At 39.8% G+C, this 21398-nt stretch overlaps 1 protein-coding gene across 2 annotated transcripts; it reads left to right on the top strand.

Annotated features, from left to right (window-relative positions):
- The first annotated feature begins 8202 nt into the window (after positions 1–8202).
- LOC108274041 (carbonic anhydrase 4-like) lies at positions 8203–13538 on the top strand. Of its 2 annotated transcripts, XM_053685113.1 has the most exons (9): positions 8203–8293; positions 8432–8458; positions 9485–9652; positions 11174–11325; positions 11418–11504; positions 11595–11667; positions 12375–12538; positions 13001–13124; positions 13215–13536. In XM_053685113.1, the coding sequence occupies exons 1-9, from the start codon at positions 8218–8220 to the stop codon at positions 13280–13282; spliced, it is 939 nt and encodes a 312-aa protein (XP_053541088.1). In that variant the 5' UTR covers positions 8203–8217; the 3' UTR covers positions 13283–13536. The 2 variants fall into 2 exon arrangements, with proteins under 2 accessions (XP_053541088.1, XP_017339314.2); XM_017483825.3 differs by having other exon boundaries at positions 13001–13538.
- Positions 13539–21398: the final 7860 nt, after the last annotated feature.

Raw genomic sequence — 21398 nt, 5'->3', positions numbered from 1 at the left:
TTATCTTGCCAATTATGCAGCTGTATCCTGAGTGGAAGTTTTTTGTTTTGCAGCACATCATACATGTTGATGCACTACATGGTCAGTTATATGCTGTTGCATTAATATTTAAGAACACTTTATAACAAAGTTTACTAAAATAGCAAAAAAAAAAAAAAAAAAGCCCATAGCTCTTGCAATGAAAAGGAAAAAAAAAAAAAACACATCATAGGTAAATCAATTAGGGAACAACTGTAATTTTACATGTCTGACCAGATGACAATATATAAATAAACCTTAAATAGAAAGTCCAAAATAAGGAATAAGTTAATAGTGATATGTTTCTAGTAATAATAGTATAGCTTAGTGAAGATGTTGATATTCAAAGCGAAATAATAATTCATTAACAATAGTTTACCAATCATAGGGTGTTTTGTATGAAACAAGCCTAAACCCTTTCATTATGTAAGGTAATGCATCGTATAATTGGTAAGTGAACCTAACCTAGTTTATCTATATGTTCCTTCCATCAACTGATGTTATTCAGTGGTAACTTTCTCACATTCATTTATTAATTACCAAGCACTTGCAAGTATTTGAAATAATTACATTATATGGCCAAAGGTATGTGGACATCTGACCATCACACCCATATGTTGGCCTTCCTCAAACTATTTCAACTAGAAAGCACACAATTGGACAAGTTGTCTCTGTATGTTGTAGCATGATTTCCATTCACTGGAATTAAAGGGCCCAAACATGTTCGAGCATGACAATGCTCCTGTGCACAAAGTGAGCTCCATGAAGACATGGTTTGCCAAGTTTGGTATAGAGCTCAAGTGGCCTGCACAGTGCCCTGAGCTCATCTTCACTGAACACCTTTGTGTTGGATGAACTGGAATTCCAACTGCATGCCAGACCTCCTGGTCTGACATCATAATTAATGCCGTTGTGACTGAACAGGAAAATCCCCACAGCCACATTCCAAAATCTAGTGGAAATCCTTCCCAGAAGAGTGCAGATAACTATAACAGAGGGGCCAAATCTGGAATGGGATGTTCAAAAAAGCACATTTTCCTTATTGACTGTGTTTCTAAGGAAACTTCTTGTAAGATGTTCCCAGTTTCCCTTCACTAAGGGGAAGTGCCAAAACCAGATTTGTCTGTCAGTCTGCTAGATGGTGAAACATAATTCATCACAACAAAAGAAGAGTTCCTATTCAATGTGAGTATGCTTGGTGTCATCTTTATATTACTGTATATATCATAGTTGCCATTGTTCATTATGATTTTAGGCATGTGTGTGGCTTTTAAGCCACCTGATGATATTTTAAGAGTATGTTTATAACTCAATAGTGAGTGATGTAACCTGTTATGAGCTTCAGCCTTGTGTTGTGAGCTTGTGTGGTCTACCATTTCACAGGTGAGTTGATCTTGCTGTTGAGGTTTCCATTCATAGTCCTATGACATTGTCATACAATGCCATATTGAAAGTCACTGAGCTCTTCAATACAAAATTTACTGGTGTTTGCTTTTTAGAAATGGGTATGACTGAATTAGCTGGGATTTGTAGCAATTGCAAATATACACTGTGGTAGAATATATACCTGCATGTTTTTCATGCACAACACACAAATAAAATACCTATACACATACACTGTATGGCCCAAAGTATATGGACACTTGACCATCACTCCCATATGTGGGCTTTTGTCAAATTATGTTACTACCGCATAGCATCTTCTTTTCATGTATCACACCTCAAACCTGTTGTACCTGGACCACTGGCCACTGATAAGTCCTTGGTCTTTCTGTAAGTATTTTAATCCAATGCATTAGGAATGAATAAACAATGAGCCAATGTGAAATTACTGTTCATGTATATGTATTTCTCGCCTACTCTAATTGCAACTACTCCCAAGAATTGCTTAGGGCTGTGATTGGACAGTATTCCCTTTCAGTCTGACAATAGCCTGATGGTTGTTTTTCATTAAAGACATCAAGTGTCATACAGTGAAGGAAATAAGTATTGAACATGTAATTTTTTTCAGTAAATATATTTCCAAAGAGTTTATTCACATGAAATTTTCACCAGACTTTGGTATTAACTCAAGAAATCCAATCATTAAAGTCCATAAATAATGTTGTGTGTAATAAAGCGGAATGACACAGGAAAAACGTGTTAAACATGCTAACTGAAATTTATTTAATACTCAGTGGAGAAGCGTTTGTTTGTAATGACAGCTTCAAGATGCTTCCAGTATGAATAAATTAATGGCCCGCAGTATTCAGGTGTGATTTTGGCCCGTTCTTCTAAACATATTGTCTTTAAATCTTGTTCAAATGTGTTCAAGTCAGGTGATTGACTGGGTCATTCAAACATCCTGATTTTTTTTTTCTCTGAAACCAATTGAGAGTTTCCTTTGCTGTATGCTTTGGAACGTTGTCCTGCTGGAAGGTCCACTCACATTTCATCTTCATCATCCTGGTGGATGGCAGCAGATTTTTCCCAAGAATCTTTGAGTAAAGGGCTCCATACATCGTTCCTTCAGTTATATGAAGTCTGTTAGTACCATGCAAAATCTGCTAGTACCATAAAAAAACAGCCCCACACCTTCATGCGTCCACCTCCAAACGTCACTGTTGGTATAGTGTTTTTACGGTAACGTGCAGTGCCAGTTCTTCAATTTTGCTATCTGACCAAACTACACTCTCCCAGTATTTCATAGGCTTGTCCAAATGAGCTGTAGAAAACTTTAAACGAGCTTCGACATACCTTTCCTTTAGTAGTGGAGTCTTGTGGGTGAGTGTGCATAGAGGTCATGGTGGTGGAGTGCATTGCCTAATTGTGTTCTCTGTGATGATTGCACCTGCTGCCTTCAAGTGTTTCTAGAGCTCTTTCCAAGTTGTCCTTGGCTCTTGGGCTACTCTTCTGACAATTCTTCTGACTCCCTGGTCAGAAATCTTGCAAGGAGCTTCTGTTCGTGACTGGTTGATGACGGAGTGATGTTGCTTCCACTTGCGGATAATGGCCCCAATGGTGCTTACTAAAAGATTCAGAAGTTTTGAAATACATCTGTACTTGATTCTATCAATATGTTTCATAACAATAAGGTCTTGGGAGAGCTCTTTGCTTTTATCCATCATGAGATGTTTCTTGAGTGACACCTTGGTAATGTAACCAAGAGATTGTGAAGGAGTTGGGATGCTGGGATGAACAACTCACCCTCGACGCGCTCATTGACCTCATCATTCGGCTGGACCGGTTACGCCGGACCAACCGCCCCATGCAGTGGTGCCCCCGGCTCCTTGAGCCAGAAGCCACAGCGGAACCCATGCAGCTAGGACAAGCTCAACTTCACGAGGAGGAGAGGGAGAGAGATGGCATTGTGAGTCCTTCTGCTTCTACTGTGGCGAGGACAACCACCTCGTCCATCAGTGCACGCACAAGAAGCCGAGACCTGCCGGGAGGAGTGGGGACAGCCGACCCCAGTGTTAAATGGTGAGTTCAACCCAAGCACACACAGCGCATGTATTCGTGTTGCCAGTCAAGATTGAACACTCAGGATGGTCTACTGTGCTTACAGCGCTGATCGACTCAGGAGCTGCCAGTAACTTCATAGACCAGAATACCGCGCAGGATCTCGGCCTTCCCGTTCGGCCCCTACTCCAGCCACGCCATATTCAGGAGGTGCTCCAACGGATACATTAGACCTTCCACGTCCCCCGCCGGATTCTTCTTCGTCGAGAAAAAAGGGGGCCTGCGACCATGTATCGATTACCAGGGCCTAAACCAAGTTTCAGTCAAGTACCAGTATCCACTGCCGCTAGTATCTGCTGCACTCGAACAGCTAAGATCCGCTACCATTTTTACTAAGCTGGACATGCATAGCGCATACAACCTGGTCCGCATCCAGGAGGGGGACGGGTGGAAGACTGCATTTAGCACCACCTCGGGTCACTGCGAGTATTTGGTCATGCCTTATGGACTCGCTAACGACCCCTTGGTGTTCCAGTGTCTTATTAATGACGTCCTGAGAGACATGCTGAGGAGGAGCGTTAATACATACATCGATGACATCCTGGTGTATTCTGCATCCCTAGAGAAGCATATCGGCCACGTCCGGCAGGTATTGCACCATCTCCAGCAAAATCAGATTTTCATAAAGGCCGAGAAGTGTGAATTCCACCAACACATGATCTCCTTCCTGGGATATATCATCAGCCCGAAGGGGGTCAACATGGACAGATGTAAAGTTCAAGCGGTGGCAGAATGGCCCATGCCCCGAACCATCAAGGAGTTGCAACGGTTCCTCGGCTTTGCAAATTTTTACTGATGTTTCATTCGAGGGTTCAGTACCATAGCACACCACCTGACGTCCCTTCTACGGGGCAAGCCAAGGCTGCTTGTTTGGGCCCCAGCCGCCCAGGATGCCCTGGACAAGCACAAGAGGGCCTTCACCACGGCTCCCATCCTCAGGCACACTGACCCCTCCAGACCCTTCGTCATGGAGGTTGATGCCTCGGAAACGGGAGTAGGGGCCCTTCTCTTCACAGAGGCTCAGAGACAAGCCCAAGGTCCACCCCGTGGCGTTCTTCTCCTGCAAGTTATCCTTGGCAGAATACAACTATGATGTGGGGAACTGAGAGCTCCTGGCAGTCAAGCTGGCCCTGGAGGAGTGGAGGCACTGGCTGGAGTTTGCCACACACCCATTTGTTATCTATACTGACCATAAGAACCTTGAGTATCTGCGGTCGGCCAAACATCTCACACCTCACCAGGCCCGCTGGTCCCTGTTCTTCTCCAGGTTCCAGTTTACCTTGTCCTATCGGCCAGGAACGAAGAACACCAAGGCCGATGCCCTGTCACGGCTCCGCTGCCCGGAAAGCTGAGCGGACCACCCAGATTGTATCCTGCCCCCCTTCTGCATTGCCAGTGCCATTGAGTGGGCTCTGGACCAAGCCGTAGCACATCTCCCCAGGTCGCAAATCCCAGCAGCATGCCCAGTCGGCAAGCAGTTTGTCCCAAAGCGACGCCGACTGGAGCTCACCACCTGGGCCCACATGGCACTAGCAACGGGCCACCCGGGGATATGTTGTACCTACTGGTTATTGGCCGAGAAGTACTGGTGGCCCAAAGTGTCTAGGGAGGTACAACTTCATGCTCTATGTGCACCCAAGCCAAGGTACCGGGGCACTGCCAGCCGGTAAGCTTAAGCCCTTACCCCTCAAGGCATGACCATGGTCCCACCTGGCCCTAGACTTCATCACCGACTTACTGGAGTCACAGGGAAACACCACGATTCTAGTGATCGTTGATCGCTTTTCAAAGTCCCTGCACCTCATCCCACTCCCTGCCTTCCTGTCTGCCTTTGCCACTGCCAAGCTACTGTTCCAGCATATGTTCAGGTACTCTCGGATCCCGGAAGAGATCGTGAGTGATAGGGGGCCACGATTCACGTCACGAGTCTGGACCAGCTTCATGGAGAAGATGGGCATCACCGTTAGTCTCACCTCAGGTACCACCCCCAGGCTAACGGACTGGTAGAACGGGCAAACCAAGAGGTCGCTATGTTCCTCCGGACCTTCTGTGCCACAAACCCGGAGGATTGGGGCCAATTCCTCCCATTGTCAGAGTATGCACAGAACTCCCTGCGACAATTGGCAACAAAGCTCACCACATTTCAGTGTGTCTTGGGCTACCAGCCACCCTAATTCACCTGGAACGCCAACCCCACTGACTCACCAGCAGTTGTTGAGTGGTTACACCGAAATGAGCAGGTTTGGGAAAGCACACACCAACATCTAGTGCTGGCCTCACGCACCGTCAAACGAAAGGCGGATCGTCACCGGAGGGACCATCCCAATTACCAGCCTGGGGACAGAGTGTGGCTCTCCACGAAAGACCTATAACAGCCCCTCCTGTGCAGGAAACTTAACCCCAGGTATATTGGCCCCTTCAGAATCAAGGAACAGATTAAAGAGGTCACATACCAACTGGAACTGCCCAAGCACAGCCGCATCGCTCTGATTTCATGTCTCTCTCCTTAAATCAGTTATCCCAGGTCCCATTAGCCACGGTGGTCCCTGGTGACTCCCCACCGGAGCCGATAGAAATCAATGGCCAACCAGCCTACCGTGTCCGGACCGGAGGTAAACTAGAGTACCTGGTGGACTGGAAAGGATATGGCCCAGAGGAGCAGTGCTGGATCCCATCCCAGGGCATTCTGGACCCAAGCCTGCATAGGGACTTTCATGCCACTCACCCAGCAAAACCAGGACCGCAGAGGAGAGGGAAGCCTTGACGGGACTTGGCTCCTAGAGTGAGCCTTTCACGTCACTGCGAACTCACGACTACAGTTCCCAGAGTGCAGCGTGAACTACCAACATGGCCGACGAGGACTACACTTCCCATACACGCACACGCTCACATTCTCCAGAATTCTGATTGTGGACTCCTGCACTCAATCACAGACACACACACACAGAATTTAGGTCAGGCTGAGAACAATGGTGACTCGCGAAGTAAATGCTCAGCAGTCACGTCTGTCGTTCACTAAGCCGTCATCTTCGTTTTGGATTTTCCTGGTTCTCGGATATATTGCCTGTATTTGGATTACGATTCCCTGCCTTGCCCAGTTTTGTCTGTTCACCCGATCGCCTGACCTCCGTCTGTTTTCCGAATTCGCCTTCAGCCTGATCCTCGCCTTCCTGTTTCTGCATCGCCCGCGCTTGCTTCCAAACAAGGTATCGTAACAGGTAATGAAAAGCCTATTTATAGACCATCAATTTACTAACCCGACTGATATTAATTTGCACAGATAGGCGGTATAATTACTTTCTAACTACTTACGGATTTCAGCTGGTTCCTTGCCTTACCTTGCCTTGGAGAACTGCTTTTTCTTAGTGTGTTCAATACTTTTTTGCTGTGTCATTCCACTTTATTACACACAACTTTATTTATGGACTTTAATGATGTGAATTCTTTATATTTGCCGTTCTTGAGTTAATACTGATGTCTGGTGAAAATTTCATGTGAATAACCTCATTGGAAATATATTTACTGAAAAAAATGTTGACTCATTCAATACTTATTGGCCCCAATGTATTTAAATGCACTGTATTATCTATATTATATATATAAACCTTCTTTACGGTCACTATTGTGGGATTAAATGGGTCAGTCAGTCAGCGGCAGAAAAGTTTCATTTTTGCATTTTGTTCATCATACCCTATCTCTTTATACATTCAGAGGGTGGGACCCACTTTCAAATGGGGACATTAATTGGTTTCACTAGAGGTGAGTGACAATTCCTCTATATAAAAAGAGCCTAATCATTTGCTCCCCTTCTTGATTGGTGGACTAGCATATAGGGATGTTATGGTGACCCTACTTTGAGGCCTCCAAGGCCCTAGGCAATTGCCTACTCTGCCTATTGGTAGAGCCAGCCCTGAATACAGCCTATATGTAAATTTAACTGTTGAATTGACCTCTCACTGGAGGAGAGTGGTACTAGGCATGTCAGTGGGGAATGCTGTTATGAAATGCTGATAAACCACATATTTGAATGCTTTTATTCAACAGATCAACCACTTATGGGGAAATTTGCTAAATATAAATGCAGGCATTTGGATGTCTTTGACAGAGCTATTATCTGCTGTTGAAGGTGTAGTTCCTGGTACACTTTAGTTTCAGTTCAAATCTTAAAAAACAGGTAATCAAGGCTGCATCTACATGCCAAAGCATGTGAAAGTTAAAGGTATATTAAAGTAAGCTTGAAATTGTAACTCAGTAGGATGGAAGATCTAAAAGAAAGCACACACCTGCTACTACACCTAATTAAACTTTAAAATTTAAAATTAAGGGAAGTGCTGTCCAATTATGTGTTTAATAAAGGTGGGTGCAGACATAAGATAGCAGTCATCTGTTATCAGATCAGATTATGCATTTGAAATTCCATAAGTGTTGGCAGCAGTCACGTGACACACTCACAGTATTTGAGATATATTTAAGAAGGGAATGAGTGTGACTTCTGAGTGTGAATTCTGCTCAGCTGTAGTGTTGAACATCACTGTTAAAAGGTAAGACTACTATCTATTGTCCATAGCCTATGACACAGATTTGCACTATTAAAAGAACAAATTTGAATATTATTTTTTATATTATTAATATATAGATTTTTTTATTCGAAAGACGACAGTCAGGATGCTTTAAGACATTATGACATATTTCTTATGCATGCAGATGAATGTACAGCTCGTGCCATTTCTCATCGCCTGTCTGCTATCCACTGTTTATAGTGAAGACTCAGAAGGTGAGTGATGTCGACTTGACTGCTCTATACTTACTACTGACAAATTGAATTTGCCTTTAATTTTACACTAGACATTTCTTCTTTTTCTTCTTCTTCTTCCATTGTTCTAATCTTTTTTTTTTTAAGTCACCGTTTCAGAATTCTGCTATAACTCACCAGGATGCAGTAAGTATCCTTTTTTTCTACCAAGTTGCTAATTCTTTTCTGATTGCATAGTCTGTGTATCAAAATAGTCCCTATATGTGCAGAAGAGGGCTGTGTCGGTAATGAAATGTGCATATATGTGTATAGATGCATAGCTTATATTTAATTAAATAAATTCCTAATTTCAAATTATAAAAGTATTAAAATAGGATCTAGTGAAACTCACTTAGTTAAAAAAAATATATATATTCACTGCAAATCTGTAAAATAACAATGTTGCATGTTAAATCATACAAAGTGATTAATGGTGGCAAGCTTATAAATGTGTAGCTATTCAAATGTGCATGCACATTTTAAGTTAATTTTAATAAATAAAAGTTATTATTTATTTATTTGTTTATTTATTTAACTTGTTTAATGTTACTTTTTATTAATCAGTTAATGTATGATAAATGAATATATATTTACATAGAAGTAAAATACGTTTTTTTGTTTTTTTTTGGTCAAATCCTGTTCTAAACAGACCACATTAAAATCCCAAACACATTCCAACCCTCTCTGCAAGCTGATCCATTAATTATAGCAATTGACTACTTATATATAATTTTTTAAGACCTAATGTTCTGCTTTGCTAAGTATCTGGTGAATATTAAATGTGGAGCTAACATTATTAAGGCCAATTCGCATCCCATATTATTTTAATTATTTTAACCTCAACTGTATTTTCTCACAGGACCATATCGTTTTGCACAAGGGGCACATCTTGACTTAAACAGAGATACATAGAGCATACATGCAGTTTCTGGTAGTGAATGTAATCAGACACATGTAAATGTAGCTACTGCTGACTTGTGCTGCTCTACACACTATAAGCACTATAGTAAACAGTGAAAGTGAGCAATGAAACAATCTGAGACACAGCTAAGAGTATAAGTTAGGGGGTTTTGCATGAAATTGGAACTCGGCACAAATAAGCTGTGAATAGTAAACTATTTCTGCTCTGTATTTTGCTTGTTTTGCAATTTTATATGATGGGATTCTCCTCAGATGCAACCACATGGCCTATAGCACAACTCTATTGCAATGGCACTCGTCAGTCTCCTATCAATATTGTGACTGCTGATGTGAAGTCTGATAGTAACCTGACAGCTTTCAGCTTCACTGGCTTTAATGACAGCTCCACCCTCCGAAACATTAACAACACTGGAAAGTCAGGTGAGGTCTTTTTGTAAGATGACTCAGGTTTGTAACATGAGACAATGTTCCTTCGTGGTCCAGGTTGACTTTATACTTTATAACCTGTGTTGCTTTTTGCTTGTTTGTTGTTGTTGTTACTTTTTTAATCTTTCAGTGGCAAACAACATGCCACCTAGTTTATTATATATACAGTCACAGGGAAAAGAAAGTACACCCTCCTTCAATTCTTATCAGGTCATAAATTACAATTGTGTAGTCCTCAGCAACTTCTATGAACAAGTAAATAACCTCAGGTGACAACAAAAATCCTCAACATAGTCATTTTTTTAGTTTGCAAAATTGCATCTGTACAAACCCCAAAAGTTCTGGAGCAACATCTTTTGGGCTGATGAGACCAAGGTGAATATGTTTGGACATCAGGCACAGCACAGTGTTTGGTGAAAAACTAAAAACAGCGTATCACCACAAACGTATCACAGCGTATCACCTGTCATAGTAGTGAATGGTGGTGGAAGGGTGACAATTTACGCTTGTTTGCAGCCATAGGACCTGGGAAACTTTCAGTCATTGAGACAATGAATTTAAGATAAGATAAGATAATACTTTATTAATCCCCAGATGGAGAAATTAGTGTGTCACAGCAGCAGCCAAAAAAAGACAAAAAGAAAAGAAAGAAGAGATAGTAAGGAGAACAATACAGGGATATACAAAGAGTATATACAGGATGTATAAATATGTATAGACATAAGCACAAACTCTGTATACATTATTTATATATATATATATATATATATATATATATATATATATATATATATAATCTCTATATACACACACATACATATGAGCAGTATATACAGCAAGCAACAATGTACAGTCCAACTATGCAAGTAGCCCATGTACATATCGCATATGTACAATACTATATACATATTGCAGCTGTATGGTATGATCAGTGTGTTCATATAACAAAAGCTTTCACTTTATAGCAGAATATTCTTGAGACAAATATGAGGCCATCTGTCCAACAGCTTAAGCTGGGCTGAAATTTGGTTCATTCAACAGGACAATGATCCCAAGCATACCAGCAAATTGATACCTGAATGGCTAAAGAAGAAAAATATCAAGAGCAATTATTGTTCACATCAAACATCAGACTGGGGAAAAATTTGATCTCTCTGGTTGATACCAGATAGGCTGATTTGAGTATTATTTTAGAAATTGCTGATCTCCTGGAATTTTCATGCACACCAGTCTGCAGACTTTACACACAATGATGTGAAAAACAAAAATACTTTGTTGATGAGAGAGGTCAGAAGAGAATGGCCAGACTGGTTTGACTCTAACTGGAAGTCTACTGTAATTCAAGTAACCACTCTACAACTGCAGAGAGCAGAAAAGGCATCTTAGAATGCACTATGATGGGTTTGGGTTTCACTCCTGTCAGCCAAGAATCTGAGGCTACAGTGGGCACCCCTGGGTAGATATTGCTAATAAATTCAAATGAGACACTGATTTGAAAATTCTTTGCCTCTTCAGTCATCATCGATCTTGAAGGTAAAAAGATGAGCGTGTCAGGAGGAGGCCTTCAGAACACGTACACTTCCGAAGAGTTCCACATTCACTGGGGCAATGGCTCCTCTTTCAGTGGATCTGAACACACTGTGGATGGCAAACAATATGCAATGGAGGTGAGGCAGCTGTTGGTATAAAAATTGTAATGATATTCTAGACTCAGTGATTAATTAAAACTTTATATTGTATTTGTGTTTTTCTCTTTCAGATTCACATACTAAATCTTAGGTCTGATGTATCCGTGGCTGCTGCCAATGACTCAACAGCATATGCTGTTCTTGGTTTCTTCATTGAAGTAAGTCCTTGCTTTACCCTTACACAGTTGCCTTGTTTCCCTGACAACTTGTAGTTATTACATTGTGGCTCTTTATTATTATATTCTTAGGCAACCAATGACAGTGGCAAACCAGAGAGCTGGAAGAACCTCACCTCATTCTTATCAAACATTTCTAAAAAAGGTACAGATATAATTCTTGTGTAGTGAACCGATTGAGAAGCTGCTTATTTGCACACCAAAGAAAATTGATCAATGATAATCTACAGGTTATGTGTCATTCAATTGGTCATTCAGCACAGGTGTAGAGACATACAGTTTAAATTCCATTATAGTACATCACAGTTATTTAAACCAAAATGTTTTAGATGGATTCAAATGCATCCCAAGAAAATGCTACATGCATCAGTACTTCAACTCCTGCAAAGCCCAGTTGTCCACCATTCCTTTACCTTTATAAGGAAAAGGACTTCTTCAAAACAATAGCAGCAGTAACAAAGCACATGTGACAAGTACGTTGAATTCATCAAAGACTTTGTAACTTTGATGATTAGGACATTTGCTGTAATTCCAATCCAATTCCAATCAGTCTTACAGTGTGGGAGAGAGGAACGTAAGGTGTTTGGATTGAGAAACACCAGATCAAAACTAATTTGTTTCCAGCAGGCACTGAAATTCCTTACACCTTACTTAACTGTTACAAACTGAAACAAACTTGGATTTAGGGCATCATTGTAAAATTAATAATGTGTGACAGGCGAACATGATCATCTGTGAAATCATTCTATTTATTTAAACTATTTAATCTCTTCTTAATTGCCAGGTTAAGTAAAAATAGCAGCAACAACACCTTACTTTAATACTAAAATGTCCTTTTTTTCTTCATTGTAGGTGACTCATTTGACATTATGAATCAACTTACTGTAGATAGTCTGCTTCAAGGAGTGGACCGGACTAAATATTACCGTTACCTTGGCTCTCGGACTACACCACCATGTAATGAAATTGTGGTATGGACTGTATTCAAAGACCCAGTCAAAGTCAGCAAAGATTTGGTAAGTCTTCAAATTATGCACCCTGCTGATATTTAGTTCACTGCATGTTATTTCATTACATTCATTCATTTGACAGACATTTTTCCAAAGCAACTTTATTACAAGTAGTATTAAATCTGAGCAATCTGAGGATCTGAGCAATTGAACGGTAACAGCCTTGGTCAAAAGCCCAAGCACTGACTCTCTGGCAGTACAGTCAAGTTACTAACACAGAACCATGCTGAGTTAGATTTGATCATAATATTCCATGATTATTTTACTATTTGTTTATTTCTGCCCATTAATAAACAGCATCAGCAGGAACTGTAAATGAATCATAGTTTGCCCAAGAAGCTTTTTTCCCCCTGGCCTAATACAGCAACACATCAGCATGTAAAAAATAAAGCTTCTGAGATTAGGATTATAGTTATAGTTTCAAAGACCAGTTTTAAACACAATTAAATGTATTCTTTCCGTTACTAGATTGATCTTTTCAGCAACACAGTGCACATCAATACAACTGCTGATCCTTTCATCACCAACAACCACAGAGTACTTCAGGCTCTAAATGGCAGGGTTGTGACATCACAACCAACTTCATCAGCAAACACAACGTCATCAGCAAACACAACTTCATCAGCAAACACAACTTCATCAGCAAACACAACTTCATCAGCAAACACAACTTCATCAGCAAGCACACTTCATCACACTCTGTCCATCAGCACAGCGCTCCTCTGCTATGTACTTTTTTGGTGTTTGTAGTCCCTGTCTACCAAGACAACAGTGTAATAATCAGAGTGTTTGTTTAGTCTAGACACTTGTTTCCACTGAATGTTTCATCAGACCTAAATTAATGTGCATTCATGTGCAATATTTAAATCATTATTAAATTACTGCATTTATTCTCTTAAAGAAAATTTTCAACTACCAACAATAACTACAAAATGAAGAAAATTTTAGCCCTATTATAGCGTGAGGGACTGTGATTGTTGCGCAATATTTTGTGTAGTATCTTTATATATGGTGGTGGGGGGGGGGGGGGGGGTCAGGTGGGTGGGGGGGTCGGGGTGATGTTATGGCATGTACAGTCTATGTCTGCTTGATTCCCAACATTTTCAATTTAAGTGTAACTTAAAAGCATTATGACATACACTCACTGAACACTATATTAGGAACACTAATACTGGGTAGGACTTCCCTTTGCTTTCATAACAGCCTCACTTCTTTGTGACATGGATTCCACAAGATGTTGGAAACATTCCTTTGAGATTCTGGTCCATGTTGATGTGGCAAGGAACCCCTTATGACTAAATTTATAAATGAAACAACTAAATTTAATTCATAATTAAAAATATATTTAATTTTTTTTTTTTTTTTCTCAAACTATGAACTAGGGCAGCCTGGTAAATTTGTCCAGAGAACTAACTCTAGGTCTTAGTCTAAATCTCAAGGTGCATTGTGCAATGGAAGGTTAAAATTATAACATTAAAATCTTTGGAGTCCCAATCATGGAACCACCTCAGGAAAAGTCTTAAATAATTAGCAAGAAAGAGATAAAAATAAATAAATAAATAAAATAAAACATATTTAACTGGTTGTAGTCTGCATTGTGTGGTTTTTTTCTGACCAAATAAATATGCGGATGGCAACTGGGTTGAATCTTTGTTTACTCTCTCTCTCTCTCCCATGAAAACACATTACTTAAAGGGGCAGAAAGGAGGTAAAATAATATAAAGACTTACGGATGTTGCATAAAACATACGGATGTTGCATAAAACTAATCATAACCCTAATTAAAGTAAAAACATGAAAATAATAAATCATACATGGAATATAATGCAGTAAATATGATTTAGAAAAAGAATATTAGTTTAAAAGTAATTTTTAAGGCAAAGATGAAATTAGATTTATCAGAGCTAAATACAATCCTAACTCTCCTATGAAAACACATTGTGGAAAGGGAAGAGGAGGTGCAAAGACAGGAAGTTAACATTTACCCACTACAGTCAGAAAATTAAAGGGGAAGATACACACATCCAGACAGTCACTTCAGGTATACATTTCCTTTTGTGTAATTCTATATAGTAAATTTATGGAATATCTTCCATACACGTTACACATACAATTTCTGCCATACAGCACAAAAGTGCTGCTGGTCCAAATGCACCACACAGGTCATAATTCCAGCACAAAAGAAATACAAACAAAACATAAAAACAGACGAACAACACCTTTGGGATAAACTGTAGTGCTGACTTGCCCGACATCAGCACCTGACTCCACTAATGATCTTTAACGGAATATGCAAATCCCCACAACAACATCTTGTTGAAAGCCTTCCCAAAAGATTGGAGGCTATTATGACAGCAAAGGGGCAATTAATCTGAAATGGAATGTTCCAAAAGCACATACAGTCCCCTCCCAAAGTACTGGAATGACGAGGCCAATTCTTTGGTTTTGCTATACACTGAAGACATTTGGTTTTGAGATCAAAAGATGGATATGAGATGATAGATCAGATTTTCAGCTATCATTTCCTGATATTTGCATCTAGATGTGTTAATAAACTTAGAACATGGCACCTTTGATGGCAGGCATCCAAGTTTAGGTGAGCAATAGTACTTGAACAGATAGTCTTAAATTAAAATAAAATGAAAGTAAATAACGCTTAATATTTGGTTGCATATACCTTACTTACGATAATTGCATCAAGCCTGTGACTCATTAACATCCCCCAATGGTTGCATTCTTCTTTTGTGATGCTTTTTCAGCCTTGTAACATCTTTCAGTTGTTATTTGTTTTGTGGGGTTTCTCCCTTTAGTCTCCTCTTCAAGAGATGAAATCCATGCTCAATTGCATTAAGGTCTGGTTATTGACTTGGCCAGTCTTAAACCTTCCCCTGATGATGTCTTTTGTTGGCAGTGTTTTGGGTCATTGAGGGTAAATTGGCAGACAGAATGTTTCTGTAGACTTCTGAATTCATTCTGCTGCTACCATCATGAGTTACATTGTCAGTAAAGATTAGTGAGCCTGTTCCAGAAACAACCATGCAAGCCCAAACCATAACACTGCCTCCACAATACATGACTGATACCCTTGTATGCTTTGGGTCATGAGCAGATCCTTTCATTTTCCACATTTGAGCCTTTCCATCACCTAGGTAGAGGCTAATCATTGTTCCAGAACTTTTGTGGATCATCTCTGTATTTCTTTGCAAATTCCAATCTGGCTTTCCAATTCTTACAGCTGATGAGTGGCTTGCATCTTGTGGTATGGCCTCTATATTTCTGCAATCAAAGTATACTTCAATAGGTGGATTGTGGTACTTTTACCCCTGCCCTGTGGTGGTTGTTGGTGATGTCACTGACTTGTTTTGGGTTTCCTTCACAGCTCTCACTATGTTTCTGCCATCAAATGCTGATGTTTTCCTTGGTGACCTGTTTGATGTCTGGTTGTTGATACACCAGTGGTTTCTTTCTTTTTCAGGACATTCCAAATTGTTGTATTGGCTATGCCCAGTGCTTGTGAAATTGCTCTGATTGATTTTCCATCTTTTTTCTGCTTCAAAATGCCTTCCTTTTTTCCTGTAGACAGCTTTCTTTTCTTCATGTTGGTTCATCCTGTTTTAACAACAGTCTTCACAGGCGAAACCCAGAGCTCATACCGAGAGTCAACATTCAGAGAATCTCCCAGAGCAAATCTGGGTAACAAGAAACACAGGTTCATCACTTCCAATAGTTCCAATAGTTTTGATCACTTGAAAAATGGGTGTGTTTAAACAAAAGATGGCATGTTGTAAGTTGTTTAACACATATAGATGTAAATATGAGGAAATGAAAGCTGAAAGTCTGATCTGTTGTTTTATATTAATCTTTTGTCTTTAATTTATTTATTCATTTTATATTCATATTTTGATCTCAAACCCAAACGTCTTGAATGTATAGCACAAAAAAATGATAATTGACTTTGCCATTCCAATACTTTCAGAGGGGAATGTATTGGTGTGATGGTGAGGTGTCCACAAACTTTTGGCCATATCGTGTATATTTTAAATTTGGGAATCCAAAATAAAACAAGTTGTTTCACTACTGGGTCATGGAAAAATTCTACCCAAAGGTCTTCATATGGGTTCATATGTTGTATGGTGTATTCAATCTTTGTTTGTTTCACAGACTTGTTTTGTGATGTTTTTTTTTATTCCCCCAGTAGCTACTGTATCTGGATGACCTTGTTGTTGGAAGACTGAACGCGCCAAGCTGTGCTTCAGCATGTACTCCTGTCATAGCTACACTTATTTTATAGGAGAGACTGGGTAAACAAATTCACATACTGTAGGTTATGATGATAAATTTTAAATCACAACAGAATCTAGCTCTAATGTAATTAAAGTTGATTTAATTTGGATGCACTGTGACTGCAAAACATAATTATTATTCTAGCTATATATAATTATATATTAGAATGAAATCATGTTTTACAATGCCTTTGTGCATCATTACAGAAGGGACAACACATCACATGTGCAACATTAGAAAAAGTGTCAGTGCGAAATGGACAACAAAGCACAAAACAATAAATAAATGCTGAGCAGGTGTCTGTACAATAAGGACAATATAATAAATACAACACAATACATTAAATATAATGCAGTGTGTACAGTGATCCTCAGCATAGTAGATTGGTGTGTGATGTGTCAATGTAGAAGAGTAGAAGTACCTGAGCATTATTAATAAAGTGAGCAAGGCACTGTACCTGTATAACTGGTAATACTAGTGTAGATAGACAGTACATAATAACATTCTCGAGTATCAAAAAATACAAGGTACGCAGATAGCATGCCTAGAGATTAAAGTCACTAGTGTGTTGATGATTGGTTGGTTGGTTGACAATATATTAGATATACTGAGGGTCCTGACAACTTGTGGAAAGAAGCTGGTCCCAAATATGGTGGACATACAGTACTGTATGAGAGAGGTAATCTGCAAGCACACCATGACAGTAAAAAGGCACAGAACAGAGGCTCATCAGAGTACTACATAAATAGGGACTGTTTTTCAGTCTGCCATCATAATGTTGATGTCACATTTGCTGTCATAAACCAAAACGTACACTTCATGTTAATAGACTGGCTTGAATGGAGTAACTCACCAAACTACAAATACAGCAGAGAACTCACACTTTCTCACTTTCAATAACTGCTTGGGCAATTTTCTTGGCCAATACACCTACTGGCATGTTTTTAGTAAATTAGATTGTCATATATTTACAGTTAGCAAAACCCTGTCTGGGTTGGATCAAGGCTGGGAATGGGAATATCTTCCAGTGTGCAGTATTCCTGAAGATCTGGAAGATTCTACTCAGAGACATCACAGAACTCTGGCCCTTGCTCATCTCCATTATCATAGAAAGTTTGACAATACCGCATCTGGTCGACATGATGTCTCCAGTGTTCCAAAAGTCTCACATCAACAGTGTAAGATACAGGACCTGTCTTTGCTGAAACAGTGCAAGATGTCTACTTCTTTCCCCTCTGATAATCACAAACTAGCACTTTGACCCACAGCAAAAGTTCTGTCCTTAGCATGCACTTGCAATCACTGACATTGATTGCTTTGTGCTCTTTCCACTACAGCAGCCACATTAGGCTTCAATAGTTCCAAATGAGAAACAACATGGCCGGGGATTCCTTTGTAATAGCATGTGATGTGTTTCGATATGCCGGTAAGTGTCTAGCCTCTGTTGAACAGTGCACGTTTGAAAGTTTGAACAAAACGTTCTGCTAGGCCATTCGTGGCTGGATGGAATGGTGCTGAACGAGCATGTGTCACTAAATTAGCCTTGAGGAAAGTCTGTAACTCACCCGAGGTGAATTGGGGACCGTTATCCCTGACCAGCACTTCTGGGAGCCCATACCCATTAACAATCCTCTCAACACCTGAATGGTATTGGTAGATGCAGTTGATTCCATCACAATTATCACAGGCCATTTAGAGTGAGCATCCACTACAACTAAATACATGTGTCCTTCAAATGGACCAGCAAAGTCCAAATGTATGCATTCCAAGGAGATCCTGACCATGTCCGGGGTGTAATGGTGTGGAACCTGGGGCTTTTTGTGTTTGCGGCCATAAAGAACAGGTTTTTGACGATGGTTTGATTTGAGTATCGATTCCAGGCCAACATACATGACTATGAGCAACTGCTTTCATCCTTACAATGCCTGGGTGCCTGATATGTAGTTCTTTCAGTACCCTGAATCTTAGTTTAGGAGGAATAACCACCACACATCCCCACATGAGACAATCTTGTTGACTGCTTAACTCATTTTTCCTGTTTATGTATGGAGCAAGTACATTCTTTGGGTCATGGATCTGTGGAAAACGTCCAGTTGTTGCCATTTCCATTACTTGTGATAGAGTGGAGTCTGATCTAGTTTCCTTACAAATGTCTGTTCGCTGCACCGGTAAGGCCTCCAAATGTTTCATTTGGAACAATTATACTGTATCTGAGTTTGTTTGTGGTGTGGCCGGTAGTGGTAATTGTGATAAGCCATCTGCATTACAGAGGTGTGCACAGTCCCTATACTGAATGTTATAGTCATATGCTGCTATCATCAGAGCCCAACGTTGCATCTTAGCAGCCAGCATGGGTGGAATGGCCTTAGTTGGACTGAAAATTGTTGTGAGAGGATGATGGTCTGTAAGCTGTGTAAACTTCTGGCCGTACAGGTATTGGTAGAATTTCCTTACTCCGAAAACAATTCCCAGTGACTAATTGAATGTGCGATGAAACATTCAGTGTATCACCTCTGATTTCAACCGTGACAAAATCTTCAGACAAAATTAAATTATTAGTGATTTCAATCACACTCTTTAAAATCTTTAAAACATAATTATAAAATGCTGTTGACATTAGTGATCGAAGAAAAACTCACTCTTTTCCTAATCTCGGTCTTGTTGAATCTGTCACGATTAACAACCTGGGGTGATGGCATGTTTTCAATTTGCGAATCTTGGATATCAGGTGATGGCATGTTTTCCATTGGAGAGACGTACTCATTATCATTTCCCGAATTTTGTTGAATATTGGCAGGGGGTTTGATTAAGTTAACCAGACTATCATATACCATAAAACTTACATTAAGTTCGTATGACAGACGAACAAAAAATGGTGTATGTTCCGGTGTTCTGGTGTCATATCACTGTAAACCAGTGACTCCATTTCCCAGAATGCACCGCAGACTACAAACATGGCCGAACACCCAGACATGTTCACCTTCTCCAGAATACTAATTAGACACACTTGTTCCCAATCACACTCACACCATGCTTTTAAAAGAGTCTGCTCACACATTACTCATTTGTGAAGTAAATGCTTAGTTGCCTAAGATGCAATACATGTGGCAAAATGTGTTATGAGACCAAGGTAGAACATTTTGGGCATAATTCTAAAAGATATGGTGCAAAAACAAGACAGATTATCATCAAAGAACACAGTGAAGCATGGTGGTGGAGGCAGCATCATGTTATGAGCTTCTTCTCTTCAGCAGGAACTGGGGCTCTAGTATAGACAGAGGGAATCAAGGAAAGCTTCAATTACCCATCTATTTTGGCACAAAACCTGCAGGCCTTAAAGAATATATCGATAAAGCATAGTTAATATTTAAATCTAACATTTGGATATATTAATAAAGCATAAGCTATATGTATAATCAATATTTAGAAGCATAATCTAAAACCATAGAACACTTTCTAATCATGTTATATTCTAAGTATGTACTGAGTTAGAGGAATTCTTTGTGTTACTGCACAGTAGTTTTTCTGTATCATCCTGTACCGTTCTGCACAACAGTAAATTAGCATTTAGATATTTGCTGAAATTGCTTTCCGATTAAGACCACTTTGAAGCTTGCAAACTAGTATCGGGCTGAGGTAAGGCCTCAAGTATCGGGCTGGGACGAAAGCCAGAAAATCATTAAGGAAGCAGAAGTGAATTGGGTGAGAGCCAGAATTTCATTAAGGTGTAGAGATGAGTTTGGGACAGAGTAAAAATAAATAAATAAAAAAAAACACCTTGGCCTTATAAAACCTTTTTAAAAAGCAATTAACTATGCATGTGCCGCAAAAGTAAGATATCATATAGACATGAATAATTCATTGAAGTGAAGAAGATTGGTCTATTTTTAATGAGAAAAGGTATAAAAGGGCATGTGTATGTTTGCATAATTTAGACTTTCTGCTGACTGTCCCACTTCATTGTTTCAATAAAGTTTGATTACTTTTACATCAATATGGTTTCCACATGGTTTCACAAAAACCTGTCAGACAGCTGAAGATTAAGACTATTTTCACTTTCCAGCAAAACAATGGCGCAAAATACAAAGGAGTGACGTTCTTCAGAAGAAGAACATTTTGGAATGGCCCAGTCAGAGCCTTGATTTAAATCTTATCAAAAGCCTGTGCAATGATTTGAAGAGGACTGTAGCCTTGCAACCTGATAGATCTGGAGCATTTTTAAAAGGAATAAAATTGTCAAATCAAGTTGGTAGATTGTTAACCCAAATGACTGTGTGCTATATTACATGCTTTAACAAAAAATTAGGTAAGGGGTGTGCACATTTATCCAACCATGTTATTGTACATTTTTCTTTTTTTTTCCTTTTTTTTTGAGTTGACGTTTTATATCCACTATATGCACTGTATGTGTTTGTGTTGTAGTGAGCCTAGGCTGTGGTAGTTTGAGCACAGACACACAGGAGGCCTCTTAGCTGCAGAACTTAGAAGGTTTTATTCAAAGGCTTGTGTGTAGGAGAGAAAAGGGGTGGTGGAGTGAAGTGCTTGGGGGCTGGTGTCTTCCTCGTTGGTGTAGAGGTTGTGG

This window comes from Ictalurus punctatus, chromosome 13, assembly GCF_001660625.3.
Source record: "Ictalurus punctatus breed USDA103 chromosome 13, Coco_2.0, whole genome shotgun sequence".
Taxonomy (NCBI): Eukaryota; Metazoa; Chordata; class Actinopteri; order Siluriformes; family Ictaluridae; genus Ictalurus; species Ictalurus punctatus.
The sequence above is the reverse complement of the archived record's forward strand: the minus strand, read 5'-3'. Positions and strand labels throughout refer to the sequence as shown.